The following is a 17,317-nucleotide window of genomic DNA, read 5'->3' as shown; positions in this document are numbered from 1 at the left end:
GTGTGTTTGTAAGTGTGTAAGTGGCACCCAGGTGCTTCTAATCAAATGTGTTTATTAACTGATCATCAGCAAGTTAGAGTATCTCTATAAAAGCAGTTTTGGCAGTGTGGTCTGGATTCAGGTGTTTGTTTGCACATTTCCAAGAAGGAAAAACATCTGTAATGATCCTAGAGAGGCAATTGTTGTCCAACAACCTGGAAAAGATTCTTTGGCTGTTTCCAAACTATTTGTAATCTATTATTCCACAATGAGAAGGATTTTTCACAAGTGGAAAAGATTTAAGGCCAATGTGAATTCTCTGTGCAATGTTTAGAGAAACTACAAAAAGCCCAAGAGCCATATCTCAATTCGGTTGTTAGATGTTAAGATTCCTGTCATTACAGTTAAGTTTGAACAGCTGGAACAAATCTTCAGCAAAAATGTCATTTGAATAGGTGAGACCAAAGTGAGATGTTTGGTCATAATGCACAGAGCCAGGTTTGGAGAAAACCAAAAGCTTCATATCAACACAAGCACCTTATACCACTCGAGGGGTGATAATTTGGACCAGTGTGCAGCCATAGAACCGGGACACCTTGAAGTTATTAATGCTGACCTGGAATTTGAAAATTCAACATTTAGATTCTAACCAACTTTATTTGTCCTCATAGAAACATTTAGACATAGGGCAGATGTTAACACACATGAATATATAAGTTTAAAACAAAGTAAAAGGTACAAGAAAGATATACGTGTAAAAAGAAGAATAAATCTAAACACAAAGAAGATATTCAAAAGTTTTCCTCCTCATTTGTGCCCTGCAGCCAAGTAGTGTAATCAGGGTCCTGAGGAACCCTCTAAAATGGGACCAATGAGGGTTTGTGTTAGATCCTGCACACTGTCCAGAGTTTCCTGGTCATACACTGGAAACGGACCTGAATGGATGTCCAAACACTTTTGTGATGGTGTTCACTGTGTTTTGAAGGCAGATTTTGAGGATTTAATGTGTGGAATATGCAGTTTATTGAGAATATGATGACACTTAATAAAATAATAACAAAAAGTCTGCAGGATACTCTAGTTCATTCCAAAGGCGTTCAGTTTTCTGACAGAATTATTGTTTCTTCTGGCATCTTCTGAGATACCAAAGTATTCTAGAGTCAAATGTGAGGCCATCTGTCTAACAATTAAATCACTACTGCAACTTGGTTCAGTAGGACAATGACACCCAACACAGCAGCAAAGATACACCATAATAGCTAAAAAGTAGAGAATTAAAGTGTTGCAATGGTCCAATCAAAGTCCAAACCAAAATCAGATTGAAATGCGGTGGTGCAACCTCCCTTAAGAGGGTCTGGCATACACAAATAGCCAAAAACTTCAAAGACGTGGAACAACATTGTAAAGAAGAAAGGGACAAAATTCTTTCACAAGTATTTGACAAAATGGTGAAGTTGTTCAGAAAATAGTTACATCATGTAATTGCTATTACAGTTGGTTCTGCAAACAATCATGTGTTTTACTTAGTTTTTCACACAATACTCTAGCATTTCCTCTCAGTTTTAATATTTCAGCAATAGGTTTTAAGTTTCAGCGAGTTTAAAGTAGGTTAGCTGAACATGAGAATAAAAGGAAGTTATTTACAGAAAAGCTATTTAAAATTAATTATGTGCTTCCAAAAATAATAAAATAGTAAGATTTTAATTGTTGCAGTTATTTCAAAAGAACTGAAATTTCAATATAAGTGGCACTATTTCTGCAGGAAATTGAAACTCAACATAACACATTACTATCATGAGTCCTTCATATAGTAAAACACATTAAGGGAAAAAAAAGAATCAAATAATTCTGCAGGAATTAAATCTAAAAGAATAATGAAAACTGCATTAAGAAAAACAAAAATCTTTGTCCAGTCTTTAAAATAAATTGCATTTTCTGTATATTTCTAATTCTTCTTGCAAACTTCCTTAGTTTAGCCAATTCCAGAGCCATAATAACAGAACTATGTAAATATTTTGTGAAATCAATAAATAAATATATACAATAAAAAGGGAAGAAATAAATTAGAAAAAATAAAATAAAAAGTAAAAAGCTATAAACCAAAATCTGAGCAGTTTGTGTTCAGAACATCTTTGACGCACTTTCCCACTCTGGCCAGGCGGTGGCAGCACTGAGCCCTCATGTGATGCACAGTTTTCACCACGCCCACTTACTTTTAAATTCCACATTTCGACCCACAATAGTAGTCAGGAGGACTAGCAGAAGCTGACACAAGTCTTCCCTCCCTTGTTTCCGTGGCGTTAATTCACATGAAAGTTGCAATGGCGACACTTTTCCTGAGATCAAGCCTAAGGAGATGCGTCTTCTCTCAGATTAGAATGCAATCTGATCAGGTAAACTGTTAAAAAAAAAAAATGTTGACGTTTGCTGCTGTTAGCATTAGCTTGATCATTTCAACCCCCACACGTGTAGTCAGATAAGCCAGCTGGTCAGTTAGTTGGTAACTTCATGTCTAGTCAGGGTACTACCAGATGCAGGTTTAATTAGGATCTTTAAAGTAAAATCTGCAATCAAATAAGACTGCAGCATAGTAATTATCTTATAAATGAAAACAATAACATATATCCATCGATTGTTTCTTAGGAAAGATGATAGGTGGGGGTGGGGACCCGTCAAGGGCACAGAGTCCCTTCACAAAAGACAAACGCTTTGTGGTGATAGCTGATTAATTGGTTGATATATCTATATCACAGAAAAAAGTTTTAACATTAGTCTTTTTGAGCACCTCTATATGATTATTAAAGTATCCAGGTTTCCCGTTATCTCTATGCAGTTCTGAATTTCCGAACCTTTCAGCCTACAAAATCTTTTATGTAATATTATTTCTATAATTTATGTATTTATTTAAAAGGGACCGTGCATATTATTGGACATAAAAATTTGAATATGCCAGAATTAGTCAGTGGCTACTTTCCATCTGTAGTCCCAGGCAGATCAAGGAAATATAAAAGTACCACAATAACAGAATCAAAGACAAAAACCATCCACACAATCCAACACTTGAGACATAGGACATAAGTAAAAGAATATTTACTGGTGCTTACATGTCTGGTTCCTCTTTAGCTAATATTTGAGTTTTGTTTTAAATACTTTGAATGTGACAGTTTCTAACATCAGCTGGGATGTTGTTCCAAATTTTAGTTCCTTTTAACTTACAGCACCCGTTGGCTGAACATTATGCATCTATAAGGTACTACACAGTCACCTCTAATAGAGGCTGTGGTTACTTTACCACTATTTGAACATGAACTTATGCAACAGAAAATGTTGAGAAAACAGGATCGGGTGATAAACAACTCTTTTTTAGCTTATATCACACTTGTGTGAATTAAAAGCACTTGAGAAATGGGTCGTCATATAGAGAAAGAGAAATTTAAATCTGTCCCATCTCTGCAGTTGCAGTTTCCATCTGTGCTCAGTAATTCTCATGTATTAGCACTGATTGAGATGACTGTAAATAAATGACAGGAGGGTGTGTGTGAGCAGCCAGTGTCATGTTTCTCTTGCTTTCTTTCCTCTTTGAATTAGCCAATCTTGATAATGAAGTAGCATTTTTATATTAAGTCCTGGGAAACAGTATGATGAGAACACATTAGCCACAGCCATCCAAAATGCTTCATTGAAAATAAATATCAGAAGGGACATTACTAATTTAATTTATATGATTTCTCATTGCTCCCATCAGCACCCAACATGTGATGTTGATCTGAGGCTTAGATGAAAATCAGATTTATGTTTCACTGATTTATAGAGAATACCAGATTACTTCAAATGTTTGCACATTTGCCATAATCTTAATGGGTTGTTGCTAATCAAGTTGCCAACTATCAATTTGTATGAAAACATTTCTGTATTCTAGCTTGGTGAGCTGGGTAAAGGAGCAGGAAGAGGTGGAGGTGGTGGTGGCACTGTGAGAGAGGCAGGAGGTGCATTGGGAAAGCGAGCAGTAGCTGAGGAGGAGCGTTACTTTAGGTGAGTAGCGAGACATGACGGCAGTGATTGAAAACTCAGGCCTGTGTCTTTTGGTTTTCCTTTTAACCCTCTGCATTTTCTTTCACCTACAGGCAGAAGGAGCAGGAGCAGTTGGAGGCGCTGAGGAAACATCACCATGAGGAGATTGAGCACCACAAAAAGGAGATTGAGCGCTTACAGAGGGAAATTGACCGCCACAAGGGCAAAATCAGAAAGCTTCAGCATGACGACTGAGGCAAAGAAGCTTGCTGTTATTTCTCTACCTCACAAAGCAGTCAGACAAGTCAGGAATGGTCACATATTGATTATCTGCTGGTCAAGTCATGAGTCATGAGACATCGTACTGACAATATGACTGTTAAAACAATAAAAAGATTGATTTTCCTTTTGTTGTCAAGTTGTTTTTCACTTTTTAATTTTCTATTGAAAAGATTAGGCTTAATCCGTATGTACAAAACAATGGGATTTTATTGGGTTAAAACTGGGTCAAAGGTTAGTTTACTGGCATAATAGAAGTGTGCATTCTTTTCTGAAAACTGGCTTCCCATATTTATTACTTTTTTAAGGTGAAGCTGGTCAGGCCTGCAGGACAGTTTAACCATCATTTTCTAAAAATGTGTGTATTGCAAAAACGGATGTAAAATGACCCCCCCCCCCCCCACACACACACACACACACACACACACACACACACACACACACACCCAAGTGACCTAGAAAGATGCATTTAAAAAATTTATTTTAATAAGGCATTTTCCTACCTTTTTTGGATTCTTACATTTTATAATTCTTCAATCTAATAACTTTTTGTGCAGGAGGAACAACTTTCTTCTCAACACTGAAAAAATGAAGAAGCAGGTTGTGGCGTTTAGGAAGAAGGCAGATAGTGCTCAACCACTTACTGTCAAAGGGATCTATGTAAAGAGGGTCACAGACTTCCGCTTCCTGGGAGTTAACATCAGGGAAGACCTGACGTGGGAGACCCACACCGCTGAGCTCACTAAGAAGGCCCAGAAGAGACTATTTCCTAAAGGTTCTCGGGAAGAATAACATTCCTGAAACACTGCTGCTGTCATTGTACTGCTGCACATTGGTTCTCCAGCTGCACTGCAGCACAGAGAAAAAAGCTGCACAGGGCTATACAGGTCACCCAGCAGATTGTCGGTTGCCCTCTCTCTTCTCTTAAAGAACTGCACAACTTTCACTGTCTCAAAGACTTTGAGGGTTATTCAGGATCTGACACAGACTGGTGGAACATCTTCCTTCAGGTAGACATTTCAGGTAATTAAAAACAAAGACTAGTAGATTAAAGGATAGTTTTCATACCACAGCTATCAGGATGCTAAATGCTGCTCAGCAGTCAATTAGAAATCCTCAAGTTTACAACCTGAAAGGGATCAAGTACAATAAATCATCATATACCACCATCATTTTTGTACATTTCCCTTCAGCATGTGCATAGAAGTATTTTTGTGTGTGTGTGTATACGTGTATGTCTTTATGTATAAATGTGAGAGTGTATATATATATATATATATATATATATATATGTACATTTATATTTTTATACCCTTTTCTTTGTTACTCAACAATTTCATGTTTGAGGCAGTGTAAGTAAATGATGCTCCTTTAATATATATATATATATATACTATTACCATGGCCCCGTTGTTTGATTATTTTACCATATTTATCCCTGAAGTAAAGAAAATGTGCCTCTGGAATATTTTATCAATCTTGCTCGCATATACGAGCTCACCACTCGCCTTTCTCGTGTTCTCGGTGAGATCTCGCGATGGTTACAGAGCCGTGGCGTTGTTCGGGCGAGCCGACGACGAGACCGTTGGTGTCTGGAAAATTGTCTCGTGGGCTGGACACAAACATTACTCGTATTAGGCATTTCTTATACCTTCGGCAAGTTAGTAGTTTTGTATTTTTAAAGACGTCGCAGTTAGTTATCTTATTTCTACCGGTAAGTCTTGCTAACTATCTATTTGAACCTTGTACGACGTGCGTTTCATTTCTTGAGAGATGCCTGTCTGCACGACGAGGCCTTCTAGTTAGCTCGCTTGTTAGCTAGCCAGAAAGCTAACCGCTAGGGCTATTAAATCAAAAATAAAATACACGTGTAATCGAATCCGGCTTGCTCGGGATATTTTGATATACATCTGACGTTAACTGCTAGTTGAAATTATGTCTATCTGGTGAAAGCCTGTTTGTGTAAATATTATACATTAAAACGCTTTTACACCGCTAGTTAGCAGGCTGCATGTGAAGGGGGCGGGACTGTGGCAATTGGTGGGTTCTTCAAGTGACCGGTTTATCTTGCCTTGAAATATATCAAAATTTCCTCGTCGTCTTTGATTGTCAAACAGTTTTTATTGCTGTTGCCCTTGTTATATGAGGTAAAACTGATTCTCACATTCTTTTTTGCAGTACATGAAATGGCAATGGTTGTAACCACAAACCCTAAACCACATTACCATAAACTGTTTGTAGTTGGTATTGGATAGCTGAATAATTGCGTGCTAAGAAGTTTATGAATCCTTGTGTTTTTCATTATTAGTTTTATTCTATTGGACAATTTCCAAAAATAACAGAAGAAAAAAGTTTTCATTGATTGTTTTGTTACAGGAGAATGGCTGCTGCTGAAATGAATGGTAGTTCTGGCACGGTAAAGGAGGAAGAAGAGCCCATGGATGTGACTGCAGAACACACGGAGGACTACAAGACACTAATTGCAGCAGGGCTGCCGCAGAAAGTTGCAGAAAGTCTAGATAACATCTTTCAAACAGGTGGGTAATTGTTGTTATGACCATTCTAACTTTGATAAATAGATATAATGTTGTAGCTTACCATGACATGCCTTTTTTTGTTACTGCAGGCTTGGTGTCATATGTTGACCTGGATGAAAGGGCTATTGATGCCCTACGAGAGTTTAATGAAGAGGGAGCACTCACTGTGTTGCAGCAGTTCAAAGAGAGTGACCTGTCCCATGTGCAGGTAGTTTTGCCCTTGACAAGAGATTTATTTAATGTCGAATGCAACACTTAATGTGTAATTTGTTTTTAAATCTAGAATAAAAGTGCATTCCTGTGCGGAGTCATGAAAACATACAGGCAAAGGGAAAAACAAGGAAGTAAAGTACAAGAATCCACCAAGGGCCCAGACGAGGCAAAAATAAAGGTAAACTGTTGTTTGCTTGAGCTTTTTTTATTCATATTTTTAGGTATCCCTCTGTAGTTTGGTTTATGTTATTACATGTTTTTCAGGCACTGTTGGAGCGGACAGGATATACCCTGGATGTTACAACTGGACAAAGAAAATATGGAGGCCCCCCACCTGAGAGCATGTTCAAAGGCATACAACCAGGGATTGGAACAGAGGTAGAGCTGTAATTGATAAACAAATGGATTGATGTGTTTTGTCAGGAGTTGATGACTTGAATTTTATTTTATTTTATTTCATAAAGGGTTTGACTTGTCAGATCTGATTAAATAGCACATTCATACACAAATGATTACCAGTTCTGCACAACACTCAAGAGAATTTAAATAAACTGAACTAAGAGGACAAAGCCGAAAACAATATTTTGAGCCTAATCTGAGAATATTAACACTGATTACCTTTTTTAGAGGGTGGCTATAGGACGTATAACAAGCTGCTGTCCTGTATAATGTATGTTGCAAATCTGTACATTAATCTATGTCTATCTTTTTTCTTCTCTCTCTCAGGTGTTTGTTGGAAAAATCCCTAGGGATTTGTATGAAGATGAGCTTGTGCCCCTCTTTGAGTCAGCTGGTCCCATCTGGGATCTCAGGTTAATGATGGACCCGCTATCTGGTCAAAACAGAGGTTATGCCTTTATCACATACTGCAATAAGGAGGATGCACAAAAGGCTGTGAAGCTTGTAAGTAGTTTTTGAGATTTCTGAAATTAGCAAGTCGACACTGACACTACTCAAGGGTTATTGCTTTGTTTTGTTTTTTTTTGTTGTTTTTTTTTTTGCTTGTTTGTTTGTTTTTTTTGTAATCTGGAATATTGATTCCATGTAATTTATGACCAGAGTTGAGACCGATCCGATATTGAGCTCCGATATTAACGTGATTCACAGTATTTGGCGAAATCTCCCCCAATCCACCTCACCGATTTAAAGGGGGACCTTTTATGGTCCTATGTTTACAAATTATACATATTATGCAGGCTTAGGCCAAACAAAATATGTTGATGCAGAATCAGTTCATAAAATATTTCATGTTGTGTGGTACACTACAGCCTAATGAAACCTTAGACAATAACAAAAGCAATAATAACCATAATTACAGTAATGTTCACATAATCTGCTTTTGGTATTTGAAATTATCAATATCGGCCAGTTTCCAAATTTCAGATATTAGATCAGAACCCCCAAAAAGCGGATCAGTTCGCCTCTATTTATGTATTTGCAATCAGTGCTGTTATTTTTTTGCTCAGAAGTTACAGTTTTGTTTTATTTTCAGTGTGATAACCATGAAATCCGCCCTGGCAAGTACTTGGGAGTGTGTATATCTGTTGCAAACAATCGTCTATTTGTTGGATCAATTCCAAAGAACAAAACAAGGGAAAGCATACTCGAAGACTTTGGCAAGGTCACAGGTTTGTTTCCAAAGCACAGCGATGAATATAATTTTAAACTTCTTACCACAAACCCATAGACATGAATAGAAATGTACAGTTTTTTTTTGTAGTCAGAGGTGTTATTGTTTTACCTCACAGAGGGTCTCCAGGAAGTAATATTGTACCACCAGCCAGATGATAAGAAGAAAAATCGTGGTTTTTGTTTCCTGGAGTATGAGGATCACAAATCTGCAGCACAGGCACGCCGCCGCCTTATGAGTGGGAAAGTCAAAGTGTGGGGAAACCCTGTCACTGTGGAGTGGGCTGACCCTGTTGCTGAACCAGACCCAGAGGTCATGGCCAAGGTTAGCATACCTCTTGTCATCTTTAAAAAACACATCTATAGTCCTCTGTATTTTAAGTTTACTAATTCCTCATTTTTGCATCGTTGTAGGTAAAGGTACTCTTTGTGAGGAAGCTCGCTACAGCAGTGACTGAAGAACTTCTTGAGAAGACTTTCTCACAGTTTGGAAAGCTAGAGCGAGTGAAGAAATTGAAAGACTATGCTTTTGTACATTTTGAGGAAAGAGATGCTGCAGTAAAGGTGTGTTTTTCATGCTGTGGCCAAAGCATTTGCATGTGTGATGATTCTGTGTACTTTACAGTAATGGATTGTTCTGCTCGATCAGGCTATGGATGAGATGAACGGTAAAGAGCTGGGTGGAGAAGAAATTGAGATTGTCCTGGCAAAGCCCCCAGACAAGAAGAGAAAAGAGCGGCAAGCAGCACGGCAGACAACCAGGAATGCAGGGTGAGTCAGTCAGGCATGTGACTGGTCAGCTATCCAACTCAATTTAATTTAAGCAGTTAAACTGATGAAGCCCTATCCTCTACAGATATGATGACTACTACTACTACCCACCTCCTCGCATGCCACCACCAGGTCGAGGCAGGGGTCGTGGTGGGCGAGGGGGCTATGCCTATCCACCTGATTACTATGGGTATGAGGACTACTATGATGACTACTATGGCTACGACTATCATGACTACCGTGGTGGCTATGAGGACCCTTACTACGGGTATGAAGATGTGTATAGCATGAGGGGTCGTGGTACTCGCCCCAGCAGGGGAGGGCCTCCACCGCCCAGGGCTCGCGGTGCTCCTCCAGCCCGAGGCCGAGGTGGCTATGCCCAAAGAGGGCCACCCCTTGGTGGTCCTAGGGGTGGCCGAGGGGGGCGAGGAGCCCCTTTCCAGCCTCAGAGAGGCCGTGGTCCGCGTGGTGCCAGGGGTAATCGTGGGGGGAACGTCGGCGGAAAGAGGAAGGCAGACGTGTTTAACCAGCCTGACTCCAAGCGCCGCCAGACCAACAACCAACAGAACTGGGGGTCCCAGCCCATCGCCCAGCAGCCCCTGCAGCAAGGGGCCGACTATTCCGGTAACTATGGTTACAGTAATGACACCATGGAGTTTTCACAGGATTCTTATGGGCAGCAGTGGAAGTAGATCCATCAAAAGGTATTTGGAAGCAAAAAAAGAAAAGAGAGAAAATAAAGAAAATTTAAAAAAAACATCAACAAAAGAAAAAAGACAGGAGATTGGCCACAATTTTGTGATTGACTTTTTATTCTTCATCCCTCACGAAATAAAATCTGTATATATGCCAGAAAAAAATGGACAGACTGCAGAATTGGCTCAAGATTGGCTGGAAATCCTTTTGGCTGAAGAAATGAACTTAACCGTTATGGTCATTTCTTACTCCTACGGTAACATTGGGACTTTTCTTTAAAAAAAAATACAAACACACAAAAACAGTTTTATTGTTACTTTTTGTTCCTGGTCCTTTTAAAGCCAACAATGAACATTTACTAAAACGTGGACATTCATTCTAAAAAATCTGAGAAGACATTAAATAATGATTTTTGCCTTGCAGGAAGTTTTTGTCTATGTCCTCATTCTTCCCTCCCCTTCTTGTACTCCCTTTATTTGTGGTTTCTCATAGCTGCTTAGGGACTTGCTTGTAAATAAATGCATATGGTTAGAGCTTCATACTTCATTTTTTGCTATGGTGGAGAAAAGAATCCACAGGAAGGAAGAAAATCAAAGTTTTGTAATGTTCGAAGTGTATGCCTAGCATTTCTAGAAGTAGTTAAATTGTGATTATTTTATTTTTTAAAACAAATACCATAACTTCCTTGTTTTCTTTAAACTTGCCCAGTAGAATTCGGTTTGGCTTACCTTAAGAGCCATAGCAGTTTGTTCTCTGATGTTCTTTGTATTTATAACTTTTACGTTTGTTCAGTTTCAATAAAACTCAGCTGAGAATCAGTCAATTGTCAGATACTCAAATTCAGTGTTGTCTTTCAATATTTGATTTGATTTATAATCTCAATTCTCACATTTGGAAGAACTTCTTACCCAAGTCAAATTTCTTGTCCCTGAAAGGAGAACTGCAAAAGACTGAAATTGTGCAGTCAGACAACGGAACGAGAACTTGAAAGGTGTCTGGATGATACGGTGGTCAAGCAGGATTTGAACCGTTTTTTCCTCAGTGTGTTCAGAATGCAATGATTTCCTGCACACAGATTTTTTATTGAAAATGTTTCAGCAATGCCACCAACAATTAAAGGATCAAACTGTAAATCTGACTCCTTACCATTCCCCAGCGTTGTTTACCTCTTTCAGACTGTGCTAACAGGTGTATGGTTTATGCTTAAGTAAATCTCAGCCTACCATAAACAAAATGTTCTTTACTAGTTACGATGAGGGAGAAAAGCAATTTACCCTTACAAAAAAAAAATGTCTTTTGTGCTTAAACCTATACTGTAACAACCAAATAAACATTTACCTGCATATTTGGACATGATCATTATTAGTACCTTGAAATCCATTGTTTTTACACACCTTTCTCAAGTAGATTATATATTAATATGGGCTGACATCTACTGAAGCTTTGATTCGGTACACCGTCACAAACTGAAAAGACGAGAGCAAGTTTGGATAATGGTGAGAAGTCGTGAACCTGAACAATCTCAACAGTGACACCCAGTTAGAACCACATCTGACTTTAAATGGATTTCTTCTTGTATGCTGAGTTGTTTGAATTTAATTTTGTTCCTCCCAAAATCAGCACATCACCTCAACAAATCTCCTTTTGAAGACACCAAGGATCTGGCCATCTAGAGGGTTAAAATTCTTTAAACTGGCATTCACCAATAGCAAGAGATCGCCTGTTAGAATTTTGTTAATGTCAAGTTTGTTTTTAGGTATTGCCTGTTGGTACCATGCTATTGTCTTTTGTTTCACGTGTCTGTCCTCTTATTCCAACCTGCCTAGGTGGAGAAGCAATGGCAGCGGCACCACTAGAATGAAGAACTCACCTGAACGGTACTCAAGGGTGAGCTAGCCTTGCACAGAGTACTGTCTCCTCTCCTGTAGCTAATTTTAATCACTGGAGAAGCACTAGTTACAAATATATTATTTTTAAAAATAACCCTGGCTTTATATACTGTCCTGTAAATCAGATGTTAAAAATAAAATCAGGTAAGAGTTATATATCTTTTCTAAGCTATGAAGAAGATAAGTCACTCAAGCTGACTGAAAAACCACTACAAAATTTGTTTCCTGTATAATTTGGTCGTTAAGGGGCTATATGATCAGGGCATATGTCTTCACAGACAGCACATTTTTCACTTACGGATAGAATTTATGCACACCTCTAGGTGTCAAATGGCTGTCTCTTTAAACTGGATTAAACAGCTAGAAGGCAGCCAGGGAAGGATTTGGAAATCGCTATAAATCCAAAGCCATGCACGCACCTGCCGCATGTCTCAGCTCACTGCACCAAAGTCACGTCAGCTGTCTGCACACATTTTTGCGAGTGGGGCAATGGAGAAGAACGACATTTCCCCTCCTGTGCCACTAGAGGTAGCAGCTCCACGCCAGCATGACTACTGATCCATTGTTTCTTTTTTCGATGTTGCATTTACTGTCCATATTCTGAAAAGGAAAATTAGGTATTGTGTTGCTCTGTCCTTTCAAGAACGGTCGCTTTAAATTTGTGCAGAAAGCACTGGGGATACTAAAATATCTATGATATTGGCTTATTTAGGAACAATGGCTGCACTTCAAAACGTGAATTTACTTTTTATCACCACATGATGGCGGTATAAAGTCTGCATTGTTTGTATTTTCCAGGTAAAACTGGGATGTAAAAAAATAAAAATAAACACAAAACAGCATAGAGTAGTTGTTGAGATATTTTGATTTAGCACCAAAATACCATCAAATGCTGCAGTGTCACTTAAACATCTTCTCATATCAGAACTGTGTCTTTATATGTTGCCTCTTGTCAGCAGGCAGTAATGGAGCTGCCCACATCCATGTGAATGAGTTCACACAATTGGGAGAGACTGATTGGTAAGACTGTTCATTATCAATAACGCTCAGATCCATTAAAATGTTTAATATCTTATCAACATATTTAATCTTCCAGAGCAAGTGAGTTCTGTGAATATTTCTCCAAAATAAAGCTTTGTACAATCTTTTGTTAAACAATGTTTTGGGTTTGCTGGTTAGACCATTCCAGAGAAACATCCAAGATTTGTTAGCATGTCTTTGTGTGGCCCTTTTTATATTTTATTTTTTTTATAGCTCAGTCGGTACATTGGCCCCTACCAGGTGTGAGCCAGATCTTCTGTAGGATTTCAGACACCTAAAGTTGGATTTATCAACACTGAAGTTTGTGAAAATGCAGCAACTTTCTTGTCTGCCCTCATCCAAACAGCGATCAAAGGTAAGAGGTGTTTGTGGATTAGTGTAGGAAAAATGTTTAATTTATAAACTGATTAGTGTCACTAAATATAAATGCCACAACAAACCTGTTGAGCTGTCCATCTTTGAGTTATAAGAGGACAGTACACCCCCCCCCCCCCCCATTCAATGTTCTTTTGTCTTTTCACTTTGACAGAAATGGAGGACAATATGTGACCTACAGCTTCACATCTAGCAAACCACTGCTTCGATTCTGCTTCAAGTCTTATAGGAAAGGAGAATATCTAAACTGAAAATTGTACAATATGTATTACCCAAATAAATGTCTTTACACGTTTGTTTGCTTTTTTTTTTTGGCACTTTTTTTAACAGTCATATGAATGTTGTGATATTTTATGTTAAAATGTATTTTGAATGACCGCTGGTGCATTAATTCTAAATTGTGTTCACAATCAGCCAAATGAGTAAGCGACTACAGGCATTTCAGAGGCGTTAACATTGTAGAGCGGGCAGCGCTGCAGGGGCGGAGCTAGAAAGGTCCGGGGTGACGTTGGCCACAGCTGAAATCTGATTGGACATACTCCTAGGTGCCGCCTGAGGTGATTGACGGGTAACTCCAGGAGAATGAAAACGTCTTTCCAGACTTGCGTGGATCCCCGGTGTTGCTACACCAGTTAGATTTAAGTATTTTCTTAATTATTTGAAAATAGTAATATTTAACTGCACACTACATACATGCAACTGCTAATGTTATGTAAGACTATTTTTAAGTTGATGTTAACATGAAGCTATTTAGGCAGCACACATCTTGGTCAAGATTTTCATATTAGAACCGACAAAAGTAAAAAGAATAAGAACAGATCAGGCCAAGACAGACCCAGAAGCTAGTATTACCAGCCTGATATATCTCAACGTGGAGCCACACTATGTTTCAGTCTCAATGATCCAATCTACCACTACCACCAGAGAGTAAGCCAGAACTGCTACGGAGAGAGCCCATTGATCCCCCCTACTATTACATACTGCACCTTGCTTTTGTAAATATTTTCACTTGGTGATCCAGATTATTAATGTAAACTTGTTTAATTTTTCATGTCTCTAATATGATCACAATTATCACGCAGAGGCACAAAATTATTTTGCTTTACTATATTTCTATGTGAAATAAAAGTTTATGAATGTTATACGCAGAAGTATCCGTTTAAAGCGGTTCGGTAAATTAATGTGTGGTCACGTGACTTGATACGTCACATGTAAACCCGGGCGAAGATGGCGGCCGCCGGAGGAGAGCCTTCTCACAGTGTCTCGGATGAATTATTCCAGAACTTTTACACGGAGGTATGACAGAATTTAAGTTATGAGTTGTATTTGTTTCACGTCGTTTACAATAATTGTGTCAACTCAAGTTTTACGACGTCTCTACGGCCATCAATTACGAGGCCCTAGAGACAGGAGCATCTGCTAATGGCAAAAAGCTAACGTTTACTGAGGTGATTGTGAGTCGCTTCACAAAAGCAGCAAAGATTTTCTAAACTTACTATCGCATTTCTAGAATGTTGTAACCAAAAGTAACTTAAATATTCGTTTTTCGTTAGTGTTTTTTCTTTAGATGGTTGGGGTAAGCCTTTCCTGCAGCGCATTTTTAGTATTCATTGGCAGATGACATCAGGTTCTTGGCAAATATTAAAAGCATCCTTAAGTGTTTCCTCAGTCATTACTAAACGTGGTTGTACTCATTAGCTATTACACATAGAGTTAACTTTGGTTGATTTGTATGGTATTTTCACAGGTGAAGCAGATTGAGAAGAGAGACTCCGTGTTGACCTCCAAGCAGCAGATTGACAGACTGCTCAGACCTGGTTCGTCATACTTCAATCTTAACCCATTTGAGGTAAACATGTGCAATAATGCTGTGTTTTATTCATTTGTAGTGTAAACCGCAGACAGTTTGCCAGATACCCTGCTAATTTTGCACATCCCTATAAAACAACATGACTCCCCTACAGTAGCAGTCTCTCCCAGCAGCACAACAGCAGGCTTGATAAATGGCAATTAGAGAAGCTTTAAAGAACCTGAAAAAGTCTCATCCCCAAATTTCAAAGTCCTCAGATACTATCATAATTGCAGTAATTATTTTTCATCTCACCTATCACTTTTACATCCCATGCATTCTTTTGTGCATAACGTTTATTTCAGTGTCTACTTTTTTTTTTTTAGGTTATGCAAATAGATCCAGAGTCAACAGATGATGAACTGAAGAAAAGATTTCGAGCAGTAAGGAAACCAATTCAGTGGTTTTATCATAGAAGACATAACTTAGTTTATGACATGCTGATAGTCCTGGTTTTTAACAACTGTTCTTGATATCTTCATCTCTGCAGTTGTCCATTTTGGTCCATCCAGACAAAAATCAAGATGATGTAGACAGAGCACAGAAAGCCTTTGAAGGTACAGATACTTGTGTTTACATATTTGGTGTGCATTTTACACTTTCCAAAGGGAAAACATTCAAAGTTTATTTGTAACTTACTTGCACCTAAACATAATTAAATAATGTTAAACCCAAATTTTTATTGTATCCCCCCCCAAAACAAGTAAAAATTTAAGCTGAACAGTTTGAATCAGTAGCGTTATGTGTTTTTAGCTGTGGACAAAGCATATAAACTACTGCTAGACCCGGAGCAAAAGAAAAGAGCCTTAGATGTGATCCAAGCTGGAAAAGAGTATGTGGAGCACATGGTGAGTGGTCTCCACCCCAACTTACCTCTTTAAAAAAAAGTGTTGTGTTGGTTCATGTTAAAAAGTGTTGATAATATGCACTTGTTTAGTTATGTTTATGTTATATTACAGGTAAAGGAGAAAAAGAAACAACTGAAAAAGGAAGGAAAATCACAGATTTTGGAGGAGGATGACCCTGAAATGGTGAGCTCTCTATAAAGAGACGATCTAAATGAATTACCTGTCCACAAAAGTGTCAATTAGATTTGGATGTAAAGAAGAATGCCAGATGTTTATAACATGAAATATTGGTCTCTCCAGTTTAAACAAGCGGTGTATAAACAGACCATGAAGCTGTTTGCGGAGCTTGAAATCAAAAGGAAGGAAAGGGAAGCAAAGGATATGCATGAAAGGTAGACGAATCTGTATTTCCAACCTGGTTGTTGTGTGACTTAAATAAGTTAGAAAAGGTCAGTATTTTTAAGTGTCCTAATAAGTTTGTTTTGGAAATGATTAATTTACCAGGAAAAGAGCACGAGAGGAAGAAATCGAGGCAGCTGAGAAAGCTAAACGGGACAGAGAATGGCAGAAAAACTTCGAGGTGCGTTCTTCCCTGATTGTGGTTACTTGCTACATTGACTGTTGCTTTAGGCATTTTTTTTAAAATGGTAATTTCTTTGTAATGTTTTCCAGGAAACAAGAGATGGGCGGGTGGATAGTTGGAGAAATTTTCAGGCCAAAGGCAAGAGCAAGGAGAAAAAGAACAGGTCCTTCCTCAAGCCTCCCAAAGTCAAGATGGAACAGAGGGAATGATGCAGAAAATTGGACTTTACTAGATCAAAATTTACTGTTGGAAAAAAAAAAAAAAATCTTTCTGTTCTGTGTATCCTCACCTTGTCTGCAGTCAGCTGTGTAATTGTCATCAGTCATCAGGATGAGTCGTATGACAGGTTCTTTATCCAGACAAATGTAGTTTTGTACCTGGGTTTTTGTAATGTACATATTGTGATGTGGAGCCGGAGATCGTACCTTTTCATGTGTAAGAAAGAACCTTCCATTTATGTAACCGAGAGGAAGTGTGTGGCTTGTCTTTTTCTTTTTTAAACAAATAAATCTGTTCTTAAAGAGCCTATTTTACTGTGATCTACAAAGCAGAGCAAAGTAGTGTAATTAGTAGAAAAGCTTAATAGGCATTTAGGAGGTGACATTGTTTTTGAGAAG

The 17,317-nt window shown here is 38.4% G+C and overlaps 3 protein-coding genes across 5 annotated transcripts; all 3 read left to right on the top strand.

Annotated features, from left to right (window-relative positions):
- The first annotated feature begins 2,204 nt into the window (after positions 1-2,204).
- LOC121657046 (ATPase inhibitor A, mitochondrial-like) lies at positions 2,205-4,394 on the top strand. Its single transcript, XM_042012405.1, has 3 exons — positions 2,205-2,372; positions 3,899-4,011; positions 4,104-4,394. Exons 1-3 carry the CDS (start codon positions 2,289-2,291, stop codon positions 4,243-4,245), a joined length of 339 nt encoding a protein of 112 aa, XP_041868339.1. The 5' UTR covers positions 2,205-2,288; the 3' UTR covers positions 4,246-4,394.
- A 1,422-nt stretch (positions 4,395-5,816) lies between these two features.
- LOC121656893 (heterogeneous nuclear ribonucleoprotein R) lies at positions 5,817-13,715 on the top strand. 3 transcript variants are annotated; one of them, XM_042012115.1, is made up of 15 exons: positions 5,817-5,983; positions 6,646-6,806; positions 6,896-7,014; positions 7,090-7,197; positions 7,284-7,397; positions 7,746-7,922; positions 8,512-8,647; positions 8,768-8,973; positions 9,063-9,212; positions 9,298-9,419; positions 9,505-10,043; positions 11,942-12,002; positions 12,964-13,024; positions 13,259-13,400; positions 13,575-13,715. In XM_042012115.1, exons 2-12 carry the CDS (start codon positions 6,650-6,652, stop codon positions 11,974-11,976), a joined length of 1,863 nt encoding a protein of 620 aa, XP_041868049.1. In that variant the 5' UTR covers positions 5,817-5,983; positions 6,646-6,649; the 3' UTR covers positions 11,977-12,002; positions 12,964-13,024; positions 13,259-13,400; positions 13,575-13,715. The 3 variants fall into 3 exon arrangements, with proteins under 3 accessions (XP_041868049.1, XP_041868050.1, XP_041868048.1); XM_042012116.1 differs by having other exon boundaries at positions 12,961-13,024; XM_042012114.1 differs by lacking the exons at positions 11,942-12,002; positions 12,964-13,024; positions 13,259-13,400; positions 13,575-13,715 and having other exon boundaries at positions 9,505-10,933.
- A 387-nt stretch (positions 13,716-14,102) lies between these two features.
- Positions 14,103-17,083, top strand: dnajc8 (DnaJ (Hsp40) homolog, subfamily C, member 8). The gene is made up of 9 exons (XM_042012097.1): positions 14,103-14,716; positions 15,168-15,269; positions 15,596-15,652; positions 15,760-15,826; positions 16,023-16,117; positions 16,229-16,300; positions 16,418-16,509; positions 16,622-16,697; positions 16,790-17,083. The coding sequence occupies exons 1-9, from the start codon at positions 14,648-14,650 to the stop codon at positions 16,907-16,909; spliced, it is 750 nt and encodes a 249-aa protein (XP_041868031.1). The 5' UTR covers positions 14,103-14,647; the 3' UTR covers positions 16,910-17,083.
- The last annotated feature ends 234 nt before the right edge of the window (positions 17,084-17,317 follow it).

The sequence above is a fragment of the Melanotaenia boesemani genome, chromosome 17 (assembly GCF_017639745.1).
Source record: "Melanotaenia boesemani isolate fMelBoe1 chromosome 17, fMelBoe1.pri, whole genome shotgun sequence".
NCBI lineage: Eukaryota > Metazoa > Chordata > Actinopteri > Atheriniformes > Melanotaeniidae > Melanotaenia > Melanotaenia boesemani.
This window is presented reverse-complemented; position numbering and strand designations above follow the sequence as displayed.

Excerpts from the sequence above, each read along its gene's own strand:
- LOC121657046 (XM_042012405.1), top strand. The coding sequence starts at position 2,289 with ATGAAAGTTGCAATGGCGACACTTTTCCTGAGATCAAGCCTAAGGAGA. Across the intron at positions 2,373-3,898 it reads TTAGAATGCAATCTGATCAG|CTTGGTGAGCTGGGTAAAGG; the intron begins GTAAACTGTTAA and ends TCTGTATTCTAG. Across the intron at positions 4,012-4,103 it reads GAGGAGGAGCGTTACTTTAG|GCAGAAGGAGCAGGAGCAGT; the intron begins GTGAGTAGCGAG and ends TTTCACCTACAG.
- LOC121656893 (XM_042012114.1), top strand. The coding sequence starts at position 6,650 with ATGGCTGCTGCTGAAATGAATGGTAGTTCTGGCACGGTAAAGGAGGAA. Across the intron at positions 7,015-7,089 it reads GTGACCTGTCCCATGTGCAG|AATAAAAGTGCATTCCTGTG; the intron begins GTAGTTTTGCCC and ends TTTTAAATCTAG. Across the intron at positions 8,648-8,767 it reads AGACTTTGGCAAGGTCACAG|AGGGTCTCCAGGAAGTAATA; the intron begins GTTTGTTTCCAA and ends TTTACCTCACAG.
- dnajc8 (XM_042012097.1), top strand. The coding sequence starts at position 14,648 with ATGGCGGCCGCCGGAGGAGAGCCTTCTCACAGTGTCTCGGATGAATTA. Across the intron at positions 16,301-16,417 it reads AGGAGGATGACCCTGAAATG|TTTAAACAAGCGGTGTATAA; the intron begins GTGAGCTCTCTA and ends TGGTCTCTCCAG. Across the intron at positions 16,698-16,789 it reads AATGGCAGAAAAACTTCGAG|GAAACAAGAGATGGGCGGGT; the intron begins GTGCGTTCTTCC and ends AATGTTTTCCAG.